General features: G+C 36.2%; 1 protein-coding gene across 2 annotated transcripts in view; it reads right to left on the minus strand.

The window, feature by feature from the left end:
• Window positions 1-236: 236 nt before the first annotated feature.
• Window positions 237-20,269, minus strand: part of LOC110290769 (alpha-amylase 1) — a 22,300-nt gene continuing 2,267 nt past the window's right edge. For both annotated transcript variants that reach the window (XM_021157506.2, XM_021157507.2), the window contains exons 2-11: window positions 16,815-17,027; window positions 16,353-16,499; window positions 9,219-9,416; window positions 7,799-8,029; window positions 6,950-7,083; window positions 6,147-6,269; window positions 5,957-6,056; window positions 2,672-2,790; window positions 2,443-2,568; window positions 237-458 (exon numbers count right to left, since the gene is read on the minus strand). In XM_021157506.2, the coding sequence (XP_021013165.1) occupies window positions 269-458; window positions 2,443-2,568; window positions 2,672-2,790; window positions 5,957-6,056; window positions 6,147-6,269; window positions 6,950-7,083; window positions 7,799-8,029; window positions 9,219-9,416; window positions 16,353-16,499; window positions 16,815-16,982 (1,536 nt within the window). In that variant the 5' untranslated portion in view covers window positions 16,983-17,027 and the 3' untranslated portion in view covers window positions 237-268. The remainder of the gene's footprint in view (window positions 459-2,442; window positions 2,569-2,671; window positions 2,791-5,956; window positions 6,057-6,146; window positions 6,270-6,949; window positions 7,084-7,798; window positions 8,030-9,218; window positions 9,417-16,352; window positions 16,500-16,814; window positions 17,028-20,269) is intronic.

Raw genomic sequence — 20,269 nt, forward strand, 5'->3', positions numbered from 1 at the left:
ATATAAGTGATAAGACAATATATTTGTCAGGATGGCCTCACAAATATGAGAATTTTTGACAAATAATTTAAAGATAATCTTCTAAAATGTATCAAAATCCTGGGTGTAATTTTCTCATAATTATGTATGATTTTAATGAATTTTTTTTACCTTTTCAAGTTTATTGCCTATACATTTTATTAAATGTGATTGAAATATAAAAATTAAATTCCATAAAAGACAGGAAATCCAAATCATTGATGCTCTCAATATGTGTTTATTTTAAATTTTATATTTTTGACTCTGCATGGATTGCAATAAATGGGTCTTCGGCAAAGTTACTAATAGAAAAGTGAGCTTTGCCATCACTGCCAACATAGACTTTTATTCCAGTGCAGTTGCCATCGACTTTATCTCCAGAGATGACATCACAGTATGTGCCAGCAGGAAGACCAGTCTGTAAAGTTTCTGACAAAGCCCTGAAAAAGTAAAAAGTTAATTCTGTAATCAAATTCAACATAGACAAATGTAAGAAATCAAACTATCTCCAAAATGAATACTTGTCTATTATGCTCTATAAATAGAAATTATGATTTAATTGCCAATGACCTAATAAATGATTTTTACATTATATATATATATATATACATATATATATGATACACATAAGTACACACATATGCATATATATGTGTGTGTATCTATATATACATATATCTATAGATAGATAGATAGATAGATAGATAGATAGATAGATAGATAGAGACAGAGAGACAGAGAGAGACAGAGACAGAGAGAGAGTTAGAGAGTTCATGATAAGTTTAAAACTTGGTTTCTAGAGACACGAGCTCCTGGTGTACTGGTTAGTTCATACTGTTGTTCCACCTATAGGGCTGCAGACCCCTTTAGCTCCTTAGGTACTTTCTCTAGATCCTCCATTGGGGGCCCTGTGTTCCATCCAATAGCTGACTGTGAGCATCTACTTCTTTGTTTGCCAGGCACTGGCACAACCTCACAAGAGACAGCTATATCAGGGTCCTTTCAGCAAAATCTTGCTGGTGTATGCAATGGTGTCAGCGTTTGGAGGCTGATTATGGGATGGATCCCCAGGTATGGCAGTCTCTAGATGGCCCATCCTTTCGTCTCAGCTCCAAACTTTGTCTCTGTAACTCCTTCCATGAGTGTTTTGTTTCCAATTCTAAGAGCTCGTGTCTCTACCTGCATATGTATCAGAAGATGTCTGGGGGATTTGGGGATAGCATTTGAAACGTAAATGAAGAAAATACCTAATTAAAAAATAAATTATTAATAAAAAATAAGAAAATGCCTAATTAAAAAAATATTTAAAAAAAAAAAAAAGAAGATGGCCTAGTCGACCATCATTGGGAAGAGAGGCCCTTTGGTCTTGCAAACTTTATATGCCTCAGTATGGGGGAATGCCAGGGTCAAGAAGTGGGAGTGGGGGGGGGGGTCTGGGAGACTTTTGAGATAGCATTTGAAATGTAAATGAAGAAAATACCTAATTAAAAAATAATAAATTTAAAAAAAACTTGGTTTCTAGGTCATGGCACAGTTTGGGGAAATGGGTGAAGTGGATTATTTGGAGGAATTTTGTCACTGAAGGCAGCTTTGAGAATAATAACACTTGCATGTTTTTCTAGTCAGATCTTTCTGTATTGTGCTTTTGGTTCAAAATGTGAGTCATCATCTCCCAGTTTCCACCTTCATACCTTTCCTTCATGGAGTCAAAACTCAGTAACTGCAAGCACATATAAATTCTTTCTTCTATAAGTTCCCTTGTTCATGTTGTTTAATCATAGCATCAAGACAGAAACTAATACAATCTTCTAAATGAAAAAGAGATAACCTGAGCAAAAGATAACTCAGATTCATGCAAAGAGATTCTCTAAGTATAGTTGTATATAGGATGAAATTATTAAAGGAGAAGATATAGATTCATGGATCTCAAATTGAAGGCCAGTCATTGGAGATTGTAGAACCAATCCACATCTGTCTCCAGAGAAAAGCCATCACCCATAATCATGTATACAAATGTGTTGAAAAGATTAATCACAAAGAAAAAGAGAATTATTACACAGAGGCAGACATTTTAAGATTGTATACCAAAGAAATAGAAAAATAAATAGTTGAGATATAGAGTTAGGGTGTGATAATTTGAAACTAATACTGCCCATCCTTTCACTGATTTTTAAGATTATTATTTAATGTTTATGTCTTTTATATAGGTGTCACATGAGTATATGAATGAGAATATATGCACATGACATTGTAAAAATGCATCAAGGACAACAGCAATATCAAAACTCAAAACAAATTCTACAAAATTGAACACATCAAGAGCAAGCATTTTTTCTACAGTTTTTAGGTCACAATATATTTCTTAAATCCATTCATTAAAAAGTATAATAGTATATAATCCTACTTTAAGTGATATCCACTTACCAGTCATCATTGTTAAAGACAATGAATCCTTTGTTTCCTCTGCCAAAAGCTACTTGGTTGCTGTTATTATCCCACCAGTTTGCAAAAGGCTGACCATTGACAACATTTCTGAAGGTAACCATGTTCCTAAAAGCACAGTATCATGTGAAAAGCTGGTACCCTTAAACATCAATTTAAAATAAAAGGTTAAACAATGTTATTATGCAAGATCTGTAGGAGACATCCCCACCTTATTTGACGCCATCGATGTTCACAGATCCAGTCATTGCCACAAGTGCTGTCTGGGTTAATGCTCACTTCTTTGGTTTTTCCATTGTTATTTGGTGGTCCAACCCAGTCATTGACATCCTTAATTAAAAGGAAAAGCATCAGGTTTTTAACATGCATGTTGATTTCCATGACACTAAATTCAAAGTGTTCTGTTACTTGAACGTCTATACTATCTACTTAGTATCCAACTCTTTCAGTATTTATACAGACAACTACCAATGAGTACTATTTCAGTGCATATAACATAGGTATATTAGGTCATATTTCACAGAATTATACATTTTTATTTAGTCAGTGTCTTCCGTGCAACAGTTTCTTAATAGCTCTCTTCTTTAAAATCACTAAAATGGCAAAAACTTTAGCATCAGAAAGACCAGGATTAAAGATCAGGCTCAGTGATGCTGACAGGCAGAAAGCAGGCAGAGCTCTGCATGTTTCATGGCCCACACACGGTGGGAGCCACTATGATGTGCAAGTATGTGGTAGGGAGATGGGAGAGAAATGGACTGGTTTGAGCACTATGAAGAGACAGAACTGGAGACATGAGGGTAGAGAGGAACAGCATTATGTGAGTAGCTTGTCCTGCCACCTGAGGCCAAGATGAAGTTGACTCATACTGCTGCTATGGGCAGTGTCTGGGTCCATAGCCATGCAGCAGCAGGGATCTATGTTGATGCCCATGGCTCTTATTACCACTAAAGTCCATTAGGGCATCCCTGGTATGGACTGCCACCTGGGACCATGTAGATGTCCACAGGCTACAAAGAGAAGGCTACGCCCCTCACTGGCTGCCTTACTCTGAAGCACAGACCCTGTACCAAACTTGTATAACATAATCAAGCTGGTCCTGATGGCAGGAGTTCAGGTAAGCTGGCCCCAGTATGTGATCACCCCACACCTCGCCTGCTGTGCAATGGCATATGCAAGGGAGAGATGGTCTTCCCCTTTATCCCCAGCAAAATGGAGAGCATTCAATATTGGTAGTATATCAGAAGCCAGAGGCCTCGAACCAGACCAATGACTCACTGCTATCAACATTTGCAAGTAAACATGTGGATAAAAGGGGTATACTGTGAAACACAGCGAGTTGTTTTTGTTTGTTTGCCTTGTCCTATTTTTATTTTGTTATTTGAGAGGAAGGTTACAAGGGAGATATGAAGGCAGATATGAAGCAATGGGGAAACGAGTGGGATTGGGGAACATGACATGAAAATCACAATGAATCAATGAAAAGCTCCTTTTAAAAACTCTCCAGTACCAATGGTTTTTAAAATCTGATTCAATATACGTAAGTTCTTTATGCCCAAGTGTCATTATTTGTAAAATAGAAATACAGTTTGTTATTATAAAAATATTAATGCCTGTGAAGTATTTAAATATAATATCAATTGGTTTTATGCCACCTTTTGAATAAAGGTGCTAGTAAATATGTCCTGATATTCTGTAATAAATTTTCCAAAACTTGAATATGCATTTCCTGGTTCTCAACACATTTAAATATCTTTCTAAAACAAAATTCTCTCTGTGTCCTTTCTTTTTATTGAATATTTTGTTTATTTACATTTCAAATGTTTCCCCTTTCCTGATTTCTCCCAACCCAAGACCCCCCTATCCCTTCCCCCCTCATCCTGCTTCCCCCACCCACCCACTAAATCCCATCACCCCACCCTCAAATCCCCCTACACTGGGGCATCGTGCCTTCCCAGGACCAAGGGCCTCTTTTCCCATTGATGCCTGACAAGGCCATCCTCTGCTACACATAGGGCTGGAGCCATAAGTCCCTCCATGCACACTCCTTGGTTGGAGGTTTAGACCCTGAGAGCTCTGGTTGATTGATATTGTTCTTCCTATGGAGTTGCAAATCCCTTCAGTTCCTTCAGTTCTTTCTCTAACTCGTACATTGGGGACCCCGTGATCAATCCAATGGTTGGCTGCGATTATCCACCTCTGTATATTTCAGGCTCTCTGTGTTCTATAGAGGCTAAGTTTTTAACGCCAGAATTGGCCAGTTTGATACTTGAGAAATCTGTTGTCTCCACCTGCTGGGCATTTGCATTCCAAGACACCAAGTCAACTCAGCATTGCAAGGTCCCAGGGACTCAAACTCCTATTCCTCCTACAGGAGCTTTACTCTCTAAATCATCTCCCCAGACCCTTAGCTGCCTTTTGAAATTGTTCAGATTAATGTATTACAAAATATTTTGTAACATTAACTATTCTTGAATAAGTCTTCAAACTTATGTGCTTAATTTAACATAATTTATTTCATGTATTTTTTAAGGTAACCTCAGTTAAACTGAAAAGTTTCTTTATATTCCACAGAAAATTCCAAAAGTTCTTAGCAAATATTTGTTTTGGTTAAATAAACAAAAGCTTACTTCCTCCTTTCAGGTGCTACTATACACAATCCCCACATCAAATTGACAAGAGAAGAACTACTAGACTCATATGTTTTACTGTGTGTTCTTGTTCTCTAACTTTCAAGTTATTGTTTCAAAGTTAAAGCAGTTCATAGTTCTATAATATACTTACAATTTTAAAATTGTATTAAATAATTTTGATGGCATGTCTCTTGTGTAACAATTTCATATGAAATTAAAACAGGACTGCATTTGGTTACTGTATATGGAATGGATCCCCAGGTGTGGCAGTCTCTGCATGCTGACAGGAGCCTGATATAGCTGTCTCCTGAGAGGCTCTGCCAGAGCCTGACAAATACAGACGAGGATGCTTGCAGCCAATCACCAGACTAAGCATGGGATCCCCAGTGGAGGAGTTAGAGAAAGTACTGAAGGAGTTGAAGGGGTTTGCAACCCCATAAGAAGAACAACAATATCAACCAACTAGACCTGCCAGACCTCCCAGAGTCTAAACCACCAACAAAGGAGTACACATGGAGGGACCCATGGCTCCAGGCCTATATGTAGCAGAGGATGGCCTTGTTGGACATCAATGGGGGAAGAGGCTCTTGGTCCCCAGTGTAGGGGAATTCAAGGGCAGGGAGGCAGGAGTGGGTGGGTGGGTTGGAGCACATCCTCATAGAAGCAGGAGGAGGGGGAAGGGATAGGGGCTTTCTGGAGTGGGGAGAACCAGGAAAGGGGAATACATTTAAAATGTAAATAAAGAAAATATCCAATAAAAAAAAAGAAAAATAAGAAAGAAAATGTGGTTTACATACATAAAATGGAAAAAAAAAACCCAAAACAGGACTGCTTTCTTTCTTCAAAAGTACATTTAAACTTACTTTTCCATTCTGGAAATTTCTTGGCCAATAGTAACTTGACATTACCCGTGTGAAACCATAAGGATGAGCCAACATAAAGCCAACAGCCATTTTATAGAGTCTGGAAATTACAAAACAATATTACAATAAAAAACTAGAATTTTACTATCAGTAAAGAACATGTATAAATGTAAAGAATAGCTTTACCTACCTAGCATCCCAGAATGTCAAGATGGATGCTCCCCCAGCACCATGTCCTCGCTGATTGTCATGGTTGTCCACAAACACAAGGGCTCTGTCAGAAGGCATCAAACCCCAACCTTCTCCCCAGTTCCTAGTTTTTAAAAATATATGCATACATTATTCCTTGAAAAGAACATTTAGAGTATCCTAAATCTATACCTCTTTCTATAGTCTATTTGAATTTAATGATTTTCTAAACAAATGATTATTCCATAGAAAAAAATTTCTTCTAGGTAATTTTATAAATGACTTATTTGCATTTCATCCACATTGCATGTAAGATTGCAATGTAGATGATCTCAGGAAGGGTAAATATTCCTATCACAGTATATACAATGAAAAACAAATGAAAAAATTGGATATTGCACTCTGTGTGATGAGCAAATATTTCAAGTTAATTTTTTACAGTGTATGTAGAAGTGCAATAGTAGAACCACGTTGCAGTTTTATTTGTGAGTAGTAGAATTTTTCAAGTAATATTTTGAGTTTAGTAGACTGTAACTACTAAAATCTAGTAAATTCATATCAAAGACAGAAAAAAAGTCTGTAGGTGATGTTTTGTGTTACTAGAAAACCTCCTTGTTACTGATATTTAAAATGAAATTTATTAATCCCAGATGATTTTTATTGTTGAGAGGGCAATCAGCCTGCTTAATAGCTAATGTTTTGACAAATATTCAATAAATTAGAATTGTATAAGATGAATATGTAATGGGATAATATGAGAACAGATCTATGACAGAAAAAAATGACAAAGTGTGATGTATTTACTTTAAGTAGGACATCTTTTCTCCATCCCACTTGCGCATAACTTTGCCCAATTTTGCTCCATATTTGAATTCTGTCACACGGCCATTTCCAAAATACTCATTACTTGACACTGCCTCACCACCCAGATCAATCACCTAGTAGAGAAATAGGGCGAAACTGTCATTGAACAAAATGATACTAAAATATTTAATGTAAAAATAATATCCTATAAATTCCTTATACTATTCATGTTCAATGTGGTTTTCTTCATTCCTTTATTAACATCAGTACTGAAAGAAATTTAATGACAATATCATTTTTGTCCAATAAAAATAGCTGACATATTTCACTTAACATATAATTGAAAATTCAGATATTCATACTAACAAAGTACTTACTGTCAGATAAACAATTTTATCACTTACAAATTCATTAGATTCTCCAAAGAAAACAAATACAAACATTATTAATGTTCTTCACATGAAAAATGCCCACAGAAATATTAATCAACTTATCCAAAATTTATGCATTTAACAATATTTAAGACAAGAATTAAGCCTAGAAAAACTGACTTGTGTCAGCAGCTAAGATATTGCATAATGGTCCCTGAGTATACACTAAGTGGTACAATAATGTCACAGGATAAATACATTCTCTACATTCCCTTAGACCTTTATTCTGGTAAACAATTAAGTCTATTATATCTAAATAAGTAATAAGTATCTAAATTATCTAAATAATTTAAAGAAATTGCACATTTATAAAGCACTCAGACATTAACTTATTAAATTGTGTTTAATACAATCTTCCATCTATCCTCTGTTTAACAAAACAATATAATTTTATATGTACATATATGTATTATATTACCTCTTGATAAATGAAAGGTCTGCTTCCTTGATAGAACCATTTTGTATTGAGATTATGCAGTTTGTCCAAAATTGCCTTTATGTCACCAGGCCACATGTGCTTAGAAGCATCAAGTCTGAACCCTGCTACACCAATGTCAATGAGATGGTTCATATAGTCAGCCACCTTGGTACGAACATAATCTTTCTCAAGTGCAAGATCCAAAAGGCCAGACAGACGACAATCTCTGACCTGTTAAGAAACACAAACTAAACAAAACTGTGTTCAATATATAAATATCATCCATTACCAGAGATTTCCTTCAACTAAACAAGTATTCACTGATTGGTGTAGAGAACCTGTAAAGATTATATCCATAGGTTAGGTACAGATCCAATTGAGGGATGGGGCCACCCACACATCTCAAAAATATTAATCCAGAATTGTTTCTGTCTAAAAGAAATTCAGGGACAAAGAGTATAGCAGGGAGTAAAGGAAAGGCGATCCAGATACTGCCCCACCTAGAGATCCATCCCATCTGCTGACACCAAACCCAGATATTATTGCCAAGAAGCACTTCCTGACTGGAGCCTGATATGGCTCTGCCAGAACCTGACAAATACAGGTGTGGATGCTGGCAGCCAACCATGGAATTGAGCACAGGGATCCCAATGGAGCACTTAGTAGGACTGAGGAGCTGAAGGGATCTGCAACCCCATAGGAATAACAATATCAACCAACTAGCCCCTCCAGAGCTCCCAGGGACTAAACCATCAACCAAAGAATACACATGGAGAGACCCATGGCTCCAGCTGCACATGTCGCAGAGGACTGCCTTTTCTGTCATCAATAGGAAGGGAGGCCCTTGATCCAGTGGAGGCTTGATGCTCCAGGGTAGGGAAATGCTTGGGCAGTGAGACTGGAGTGGGTGGATGGGTGGGGGAGTTCTCTCATAAAAGCAGTGGGGAGGGGGATGGGATAGGAGGTTTGCGAAGGGGAAACCAGGAAGGGGAATGATATTTGAAATGTAAATAAATATAATAACCAATAAAAAAATCTTCATAAAGCCTTTTCATGGAAAACTGGGAACATTCACATCCTACTGTGGATATGCCTTTCGAATATTTTCCACTATCATGTATGGATGAGGCATAAATAAAATCGATAATATTATTAATTAATTGAGGAAACCCTTTTGTGTCCTTTCTTTTTTCCTTTTTTTTTCTTCTCTTATGTACTGCAGAATTAAAACATAAATCTTTTAGTATTTAGCACCTTTCTTGAACCATCAAGAAACTAGCAGAAGGTTGATGAAGATTGATTTGCATTTCTAACTCCTAGTAATATAAGGAGTCTAAGCCACATGTCAAATGGTATTCCAAAAGGTCCATGTGCATAAGAAGTCCCTGATTTCATTTTTAATTCTGATCATTTTCCTCACCTGAGCAGCATCTTGGTAGTTCTCGATACCTCCACTTGCAGTTCTACATTTTCCATCATTAAAGTCAAAACCAGAATATGGAACTCCAGGAAAGTCCCTGTTATTTGGGTTGAAATAACTTCCACATGTACTGCTTTGTCCAGCTTGAGCCCCCACTCCACACATGTGGTTAATGACAGCATCCACATAAATACGGACCTGAAGAGAAGAATGTGTACTTGAATGCAGCTTAGAGTCCTAAAATTAAGCTGGTTAAACTCTGCAGCACACTAATGAAACATATATATTGACATATTATATATAAATTATATATTATGTATATATAAATATATATACATTATATTTTAGCACCTTCCCTGAGCCATCAAATGACTATGGAAAGGTTTATGAATATTAATCTTAGTTTCTACCTCCTATACTATGTTAACTAAGGAAAATAAAAACACATGTCAAATGCTTTCCCCAAACTACCATGTGTATAATTGTAGCCTCCCTCAGCCTTGAAGCAGGCTGATCCAGACTTTGACCTTGCTGCCACTAAGAAGGAGATTACCTAAGGTGGAGCCTTCCCGACCTAGATGGCTCTATTGTTCTGTCACCTGCCACTGCTCTCCTCCAAGACACTGCAACCTGCTGAGAGGTCCCTGAGATATTCTGGAGGAACATCCTATCCTGCAGGCCACCTGCAGGCTGGCTCCGAGAATGGACTGGCGGGGGGTGGGGGGCTGGGGGGCTTCCCCGTTTATAAGCACAGTTTCTGAGTAAAATCGCGGGCCTTGAACAGAATCATGTCTTGGTCTCCATTAATCTCTCTCGCCTTCTGTCTTTTTCAGCCTCAGCTTGCCTCCCAGGTATACCTGGTTCTTGTAGGCCTCGGGCCAGCATACGACAGATTGGCGTCCGAACAAGGGACATTGGAAACGGCGAGGAAACACTGAGGGAGTCACTCTCTTGTATGGAACTCCAAGGGAAGGAAAGAATCAGAGGATCTTTTGGGCACGGTGAGCAACAGGTATTTATGCTAGCACTGGCTTTAAACTTCATTTTTTAAAAGTGTTGCTGGAGGTTCGGTAGGATACGGGCTAAGTTTGGAACAGTGCTAACCCGGCGCTGGGTCCACTTAGGGTTCGGCAGCGAAGGACTAGAAACTTTGAATCAGGCGGTTGTCCGCAGTTTTCAAAAGCAGCTTCAGGCAAGAGGATTGGGTTTAAAATAATGAAACAGGCAATTGTCCGCAGTCGAGAACTGCATCAGGCTAGAGGAATAGGGTTTAAAATATAAAATAAAATAAAACAAAACAAAATAAAATAAAATAAAATAAAATAAAATAAAATAAAGGAAAATGGATTTTGAAATTCTCCCAGAGACAGAGAGAAATTGGGGGATGCCCTGCCTTATTCTCTCTGGCCCCTACAGCAGAAGTTCTCTGCCCTCTTTGTGTTGTCTAATGTCTGGTGCACCAGTCCGTTTATGTGTCGATCCATGTGTGTTTTGTTTTGTTGTCTGAATGACTGAATGTTCTGTATTTCATGTTGGAAAATAAAAATGGCTAAGACTTTATCTGCTGGTTCAGCGAAGCTGGAGAGTGGCCACACTTTGGCCAGGATCAGGCACAGCACGGGAGCCACTGCTGGAAAAAGCTGCTTCCAAAGAAAGGGAGTCTGCAGCTTAGTTTTGGGGCAAAAAAGCTGATAGTTGATTTTTTCCTGGAGGGTCCTCTGCAATCGTGATTATTGTATTTAGCAAATGACAAAGTGCTTTTTTATCTTATAAATATAGCTAGAAAAAGTAAAATTCTTTGGTCTAAATTTATAAGACTCGTTTAGCCACTGCATTTGGTTTTTACTGGTCTTATAGGTGTAACTTTGGTAGCAAGATAGCTTTAAATTGGTGGCTTAGGTTTGGAGTCTTTACAACACGTGGCATAAAGCAGGCCAAAAATCTAGGCCTCCTAGGGATACTTCTAGTTGAGATAATATTTAATGTGATTCTTATCCTAATAAGTGGACTTAAAGATTTTAAACAATGTCTCTTTAATGAGGCATTAAAATTTGCACTGTCATGCATTCATAGGTATAAATTGACAGCCCAACTTCGTAACATAATAGTAATGCTCCTAATATTGATTTTAAAGATGATAAATTGTTTTGAAATTGGGTTTTGCTTTCCCAAGGTTGTGGATATTATCCTAACGTTGCAAAAGAAACTTGAAAATTATGGTTAAAACTGCCAATGTTCCATTGACTGCAGCTTGCAGTTTGATCGAAAATTTAAGATTTTCTACTCACCCATATATTGTTAATTACGATTATTACAAGAGTAATCATCTTATGAGAGCACTAATACAGCTCTTTGTGGCCATGCAGCCATACAAAGCTCAAAGCAGCCCCAGAGAGGCTTGTGTAACTTTCTTTTTTGTCTTGCAAATGAGGCCTAAGGAAGCTCTTGAAACTTGCCTCTCCTTGTCTCCAGGGGAGTTTTCTTTTAGCTTAAAAAAAAAAAAACACTGTTGCAGATCTATCCAGATGTTCTAAATAAAGTTCAAATTCAAAGTTTATAAAAGGGCAATCAGGCTGTAGAACTTATAAAGGCATTACAATCTGGCTTGCCTACTTCATGTAAAGTTATTATAGGTTTAAAGGTTCGTTTTTTCCTTTGCATGGTAAAGGGTTTGCTTCTAGTGAACTGGTAATCACTGGAAATGTTTGCCTCTGGGTATGGCTAATATAGCTTTACATTATGTAAGAAAAAATTTTGTCTCTGCTTCAATACAAGAAGCTAAGAGTTTGAATCTTTTAGTGTATATTTTTTCCTAAGTGGAAAGTATTTTATTAGCTAATTCCTCTCAAGGGACATTTAAGTCAAATCTTTGCTCTCACACATGAGCTTTAAAGTTCTGGAGAGTAGCTGTTGCTCCAGAAAAGATTCAGAGGCAATATCTTTTTAATATTTAGGGTTTTAGTTATACTATAAAGTTTTGGTACAGAAAATCTAAGAGAAAGAAATTGATTTGCTTCAAAATTTTATTTTCAAAAGCTTCCAGGAGATGTTTATTGGCTAAGACCTCACCTTAAACTCACCACAGGAGAACTTAAGCCCTTGTTAGGTGCTATCAAGTAAGATTCAAATTAACTGGTGAGAAACAAAAAGCCTTTACAGAAAGTAGAAAAAACTCCTGTGATCAATTGTTATCAATTATAATCAATGGTAATTAAATATTAGCTGCTTATTTTAGTTAGGGTTATTAAATGTGCCCACAGCAATTCTTTGGCAAGAGACAACATTATTGTAAAGTCATCTTTCTTCACTTCCTGGCCGACCGTTGGCCTACGTGGAAGGCCAGTCGGCTGCCAGCTGCTGTGGGGCAGGGCCATGGACTACATGGATTTCCCTGAGCGGTGATGGCGCAGGAGGCTGCCAAAAAACAGTCACCTTTGTAGCGAACTCAGCGTTGGGCCTGAAGCGCCATATTCTTCCTGCTAGGGCACGGGGTGCTCTGCCACCTTTGCTCCGGTTTCCTGTCCTACAACAGATTGGGCCAATTCAGCCTCTTTTGGCCTGGATAGCAGGCCAGCAGTGAGCAAGGCTGAGGTGGCGTTCACCTCAAAGCAAAGTTTTGACATCCTATTAAGGCTGCTGTGGTGCTAGTAAAGAATTGTAAGATAAATTTGTATATTTTAGAAAAACTATAACAAAAATTGTGTCTTAAGAACCTGACAAAGTGTCTGTTCCTTGTTCCAAACAATTGGTTTTTGCAGAATATTGATATTTGGCCTATTGCATACCATCATTTTAAATAAAATTGATAATTACTATCCTAAAGATAAGTTGAAAATTGTTTTTATGCATGCTTTTGTACATTCTATAAGTTCATTCATGCATGCATCCCATTTACTGTGTTTAAAAACAGCCCTTCTATGGGAGAAAAGTACATGTGAATTGGATCACATGCTTATTCTTTTGAGTTTCCTCCTGCCTCAGCACAGATAATTACATTGTGTGCTGTAGATGGATTTTAAAATGTTGAATAATCAAGCTTTAATTTGTATATTAATAGTCAATATTATATCTCAGAGCTTATAATTGCTTAAAATTATTCATCCCTCAGACTCTATAAATTCTCAAATTTGCAATCGTTTATGCATATACAACTCATAAGGAAAAAAAATGCTGTTCTTTTAAGAAGACTGTTTTTGGACATTTAAGAATTTGTCCTGGATTGCCTGGACAAGACCCCTTAAGGCAATGCCATGCTAGATTTTTATCTCAGGCAGATTACAGGCCTTACATAAGAATAATTTCATTCTTTATATAATCAAAACAGTAATGGCTTAAGACAATATTTTGATATTTTTAGAGAATGTGCATGTCAAATTGAAAAAAAAATTGTTCTTGGTGTCCTCAGATTCTACCTTTTTCCACATAATGGTGTTAATTCTTGAGGACTTATACTTAATCAATTGCTGTAAATGAATGCTCTTATTTCTGATTAATAAATAAATTATGCACATGTGACTATTAATAACTTTTCAAGCCTTCTAGTTACAACCACTCTTCAAGAGAAACAACTGAAAGTATAATTAGTCACTGCTCATGTTATTTTAAAACTGACTATAACAGTCAAGTATTTGAGATGTTTTGTCAACAATTTTATAATTCTCAAAGACAAGGTATTAAACTATAGCTTCTTAAAAAACAAAGAAGGGGAGGAATTATATCTTCGTGCACATTTTTTAAATCATATTTTTATTTTAAGAATTTTGTAATTTGGATGTCAAAGAACTTAATAAATGCCTTATAGTATCTTAAAACTAGATATAATCATGTCTAGGTGAGATGAAAAGGATCTACTTATTGGCATATGGCTTGATCCTGAACAGCTACCCTATTGGGGAAAGGGGAATCTCCACAGAATGCTGCAGAAGCATGACAACTGTCAGAATAATTTGTGTGACAGGCTGACCTATGAGTTCACTGAGTACCCTGACTGTGGTGACAAGTGGGTATATGTTTTTTACCCACCGTTGCTTGCCTTTGTCCCAGATTGGACAAGCTAAGGTGCCTTGCTTCAAACTTTTTAACCTGATGGACATAGAACGTTAGAGACCGTGGAATCTGACTTAGAAAGATTAATCATAACAAAGAGTTATAATGATTCTTCTCTTTCCTTCAATGTGACCAGTTATTCTAACTCTATCTTGGACTGGTCTAGTAATTATTCCAATATTAGAGATTCCTATTGAAGATAGCTAAAAATCTTAATTACCTAGCAAAGTTAATTTGGAGCACAGGCTCCACTTTCAGAGAATCTCTGGCTTTCCTGCTAATTCTCAAAACCAGCTCCCCGACAGCAGGAGGTCAGAGTCTGAGCTTGATCATTGCTAATTTGCAGCTGAATAAAGTACCTGGGCTTCCACAAAGAAACTTTTATCCTGTTGCTTTTCGCTGTCTCAGCTTTGTTTTTCAAGCAGGTCAGTCAACTCCTCACAGTCTGATTTCAGCAAGTGTGCAGCCTCACCTCCAGCAAGTGCAGGTGGCAGAAATTCATCAATATGAAGAAGCATATTCAGTATATATTGTGACTTTGGTCTGATTTGGGAATAAGGTGTGCTATGAGGGCCGGTTAGTCAATGATGGGCAACCAGATTTTGGAGCCATATCAATCTAAGACAGAGGTATATGCCAAGAGGCCGTGGTTTGTTAATAATACACCACAGAGCCATGTTTGTGCAAAATAAACACAAACAAGCTGCATATATTCTCCTTGACGGATAAGAATGGCCTGGGAAAATCTGAGATCATAAAATAGGCAGGGCCGCCAGCCACCATAACTCCCAGGCAGGACTATGGAGCATAAATAAATTTTATGCCTCAGTCCAGCTATTTTTATTATATAATCAGGGAGGAATTGTAGCCTCCCTCAGCCTTGAAGCAACCTTGAAGACTTAGACCTTGCTGCCACTAAGGAGATTACCTAGGGTGGAGCCTTCCGACCTAGATGGCTCTATTCTGTCACCTGCCACTGTTCTCCTCCAAGACACTGCTACCTGCTGAGAGGCCCCTGAGATATTCTGGAGGAACATCCTATCCTGCATGTCACCTGCAAGCTGGCTCCAGACACCAAGAATGGACTGGTGGAGGGGTGGGGGGGGGGGCGGGAATGGGCCTTCCCACTTTATAAGCACAGTTTCTGAGTAAAATCTCAGGCCTTGAACAGAACTGTGTCTTGGTCTCCATTAACCTCTCTCGCCATCTAAGTCTTTTTCAGCCCCAGCCTGCCTCCTAGGAGTGCCCAATTCTTGTAGGCCTCGGGCCAGCATACAACTTATAATAATATCCAGATTTATTTTTTTAATTCTCAACATTTTCTTCATCAGAGCATCATGATTATAGTTCTCATGTTTCCACTTCCAGTTCTACATTTCCATCACTAAAGTCCCAGCATGTTAATAAAACTATATATATAGAGATGATAGGTAAATGGTAGATAGATAGATAGATAGATAGATAGATAGATAGATAGATAGAGATAGAGATATTTTGTAGCTTCATTTGCAACAGGACAAAAAGTCAATGTGAAATGAAGGTTAATAATAATCAATATTTGGTTGAGAATTTACAGAACTGGTTAAGTGGAAAACTAGAAAGCATCATCACAAAAATCAAAACAAAATGATATTTTAAAATCTTACAATTAGATTTCTTTTTAAAAGCAGACATTATTGATTTTGAAAGGAGTTAATCTGAGTCTCAGTCTCTAAAAAAAAAGGTAGGTATTGGTCTTTAGTAAAAGAAGAAATAGTTCAGGAATTGTGAGTGGACAAATAAATCACCTAAAATGGGAGTAAGTTTGCATCTGAAATTTCTCATTTCTAATCAGAAAACGTTTACCAAGAAAAAAAAAAAAGAGTATTGCCATAAAGATTAAAAGTCAAAGTTTTCCTTTGTAAGTTCTCTTCTTCAAATTGTTCATATGAAAGAATCTTCTAAAAGTTTCCTATAAAACAGTAATTAGTTTTGAGTTATAGCTAAATAGAAAGAAGTTTAAAAGTGTGAAGCCTTTTGCTCAAAAAGAATGAGAAACAAACAGAATATGCTTTTTCATAAATTGACTTCAAAGGACAGATCACTTACACCAACATTGTTGCACCTGTTCACCATGTCCCTAAATTCATCTTCATTTCCAGACCTGGAGCATATTTTGTAGCTAATTGGTTGATATCTTTCCCACCATGGTCTTGAAGGGCTGTGGACTACGATGTTTTCATTGGGTGGAGAGACCTACAAATAAATGAGTTAAGATGATTAGCCCATAGCTTACTTTACACAAATAAATCCTGTAGAAAACTATCAATGATTTTGCAGTTCTTAATCCATATAAATTCATTCCCATTGCTTCAGAATCACTGAAAACATTGACAACACAATAAGAGGGCCTCTTGATGTCTGAAAACAAAATATAAAGTTGCCAACCCAGCCATTTTTCCTTCCTCATGAAAATTATCTGTGAAATGAAATATTGCTTCAAAATATTTAAAATACATTATTAGAAAACAATTTTACATATACACAGCATTTGAATTGTGAATGTCTTACCTGCACCCCTGCAAATCCATTAGGAGCTAAGTATCTCTCACATTCCTTAGCAATATCAACCCAGCGCCACTCAAACAGGTGGACAATAGCAGTTCGTCCATATTGAGTATGTGGGTCATATTGGGCCCAGCAGAATCCAATGAGGGAAAGCAGCAGGAAGAATTTCATTTTGCTATGTTGTTGGCAGTATTCTTTCTAACAAGTAATTTATTTCTGAAAAAATACATAATAAAATAAATATTAACACAAATCAATATTCTAGTACTAGCTATTTATAAACTGTAAGCAATTACCAATAACAATGTCAAAATGTGAAAAACATTTAAAAATTTTCCCAGGGAACTATATAAATGCTCTGTGAGTTCTTAGTAAGTTTTAATGTGTTTTCTCAATGAAGAAATATTAGCCCTTTCCAGAAATACATGTATGTGCATGCATGTATATGAATGGGTGTGTTTTATATGAATGTTTCTACACTATTTGATTTATACTACATATCATTTATGACAGCACCTATTCTGGAGAATTACAATTGAAGTTCTATATAGTTTTAAGTATCTATATAAAAATTATTGTTATATTTCCTTTCCATATATAAACAGTAACCAATTGATCTCTATTTTCTTCTTCTAGAAAATTATGCGTTGCTATCAGGAATGCCTACACATATAACACACTTAAAATACTTAAGAAGCATCAATAATGAGAACAAAAATATTAGTAAGACTAAAACTTATCTGAAAAGTTGAAAAATACAATGAGATATCTGCGGGGCAAACAGATCAAGACCTTCCAAAATATGAAGAAAAAGCTACCAAATTAGAACCTAATGGCAAGGAAGATAAAAATGCTAAACATGAAGGTATTTGAAGGTGATATCAATTATCAAGAGATAAAATGAGAAAGTACCAGGCCTGAGAGGTTTATCAAGACTGTTAAAGGCCTTAATTATTTCTTTGTCAATACAGTTCTTTTATTTGCTTTTTCAACAACCAAGTGCATAAAAAAACCTTAACAAAACTAGATTTTTTATTATATTTGACATGCAATTTCATGCTTCCATGATACTCTATATTCTTCCTAGACCCACCATCCATGTGTACTCGGTACATATTCAACTAAGAACATTTTTAGCTTAAGCTTATATTCCCAGGTGTAATGAGTAACCTTTTGATGTGTGACAACTTTTTTTAGGTTAGGCTACTGTAGTCTGTTTGATTTATAGTATAGATATATTTAGATTTACACATTCAGCTCCTGAAACAAACTTTAAAAAAAGATGTACTTCATCTCTACTATTCCTAGACCCAACAAGTGAGTAGTAAACACTCTTATGTACTCAGTAAATGACTATAACATGCCTGTAATAAGTTCCAAATATCGTGTAAGAGAAGGACATGAATTATATCCTCATTTATAGTATACTGTACGTGCAATACACACACATACACACACACACAAATGACCAGGTAAACTAAGTCAACTAGGCTTATGTAATTATAAACAATGACAGAATTTGGGAATATATCTAAGTAAAAATCAGTATTTCTTTTGTTTCATCAAAGTTTCTAAAGTTCTACTTCATAATATGATGTCCATTGAATCACATGAAATGAAGAGAAACTCAAAGCAATTCCACTACAATGCAAAAAAGAAAATGTTGTCTCCTATATCCATAACTATTCAATATGTATTTGAAATAATAGCTAATGCAATAACAAAAATGAAGGAAAATATCAAATAAAAAAGATTAAAAATAAAATAAACATATGGGTCAACCATGATAAACTAATATTTCCAAGTGACTAATTTTTTCTAAATAAGATCCATTATTTTATTTTTAAAAATTACCTGTTGTTTTATTAAAATGGTGGTAGTCTGCAGACAAAAGCTTTTCCCAGAAATTGTATGTTTTAAAAGCAAAACCCCAGTGCCCAGGTAGAGATGAATGCACTGTGAATATTTGGTCTGGAAGCCCGCGAGAAAATATCTATTGCTATTGTCAGTGATCTTGGTCACCCACCAAAAGAAAATAGGAAGAGCTTATTGCTCGAAAACAACACTTTCTTTAGATACAGAACACATATATTGAGCTGTGCTGAGCTGGGAGCTTCCTCCACACGAATAGATTTCATAGTATAGAAAAGTGATTGAGAGAGAAAATTCAGCAATGATCTAATGCAGCCTTGAACCATGTACTATAATCCTGACCTTCCATCCAAGATGTATTAATGATGTAATAGTTCCAGGGACTTTCTGATTGGATCCTAGGATTGCCCAACAGGCAGAATGCACACGTTGTACCGGTTAACTATTTATGGTTTGGGAGATCATGGATCCGATGGTAGGATCTACTGCCAGTATTTTATTAAACAAACATGTAGTTGAATTGCTTTCTAAATATTTGCATTTACAACCACAGGTTTGTATAAGTATCAGCTTTAGTAAAAGAACTCTTTTAGCAGTATAGACAGTCAAAGCAATGACTCATAACTCTTCAAAGGGCTGAGAATAAGGGACTTCAGAATGCTCAGCCCTAAACAGGACATCTTTATAATCCACAATGTGCTCCAGAGAACATCATGAAAAAGGTTTTGAGAGAATCTTCAGAGCTTGGCCCTGGAAAGATGGCTATTCAATTAATATAATCAAAAATGTGGATATAAAACTAAGAGAAGATATAAGGGAAGGGAATATGATCATAATATCTTGTAAGATACTATAAATAAAAATAATATCAAATAGAGTTAAGGATGCACTTTAGTGACTAAACCTGTTACATTTTCCTGGCTTTGAGTTATATTTATACATACATACATATATGTGTGTGTATATACATATATATGTGTGTGTGTATGATTATATATTATTATATGAATATGTATTATGTTACTATACAATAAAAATATATAACTTTGATAGCATCCTAACAACAAAACAATTCCTCTCATGAAGTACACATATTTCAATTTTCAATAAAGCATATATTTATGACTACTTTGTAGTATTAAAATACTAATATGCAATGTATACTTATGAAAACCAATTATTGTTTGTTGTAATGTGTGTGTGTGTGTGTGTGTGTGTGAGAGAGAGAGAGAGAGAGAGAGAGAGAGAGTATGTGTGTGTATTTATGGTTTTTGTTCCTTATCATAATTCCTTTTGGGGACTTACATTTCTTTTCCTGTAGTGATTCACAAGATATATGATATGCTATTGTGAACTATATTCACCTATATGTTATGGATAAAAATTACAAGATTATCAAAAACTCTAGATGGAAATGCTGACAACCCTAATGTGGATAGTGTTTGAATACTACTGAACTGCCAAATGATATTCCATAAATATGCATAATGTGAATTAAAATTTGAAAGAAGAAAAATTAAAAATCTTTTCTAATATTAAGAAATAAAACTCCTTCCCTGGGTGTTTTGTTCCCAATTCTAAGAAGG

Source organism: Mus caroli, chromosome 3, assembly GCF_900094665.2.
Source record: "Mus caroli chromosome 3, CAROLI_EIJ_v1.1, whole genome shotgun sequence".
Taxonomy (NCBI): Eukaryota; Metazoa; Chordata; class Mammalia; order Rodentia; family Muridae; genus Mus; species Mus caroli.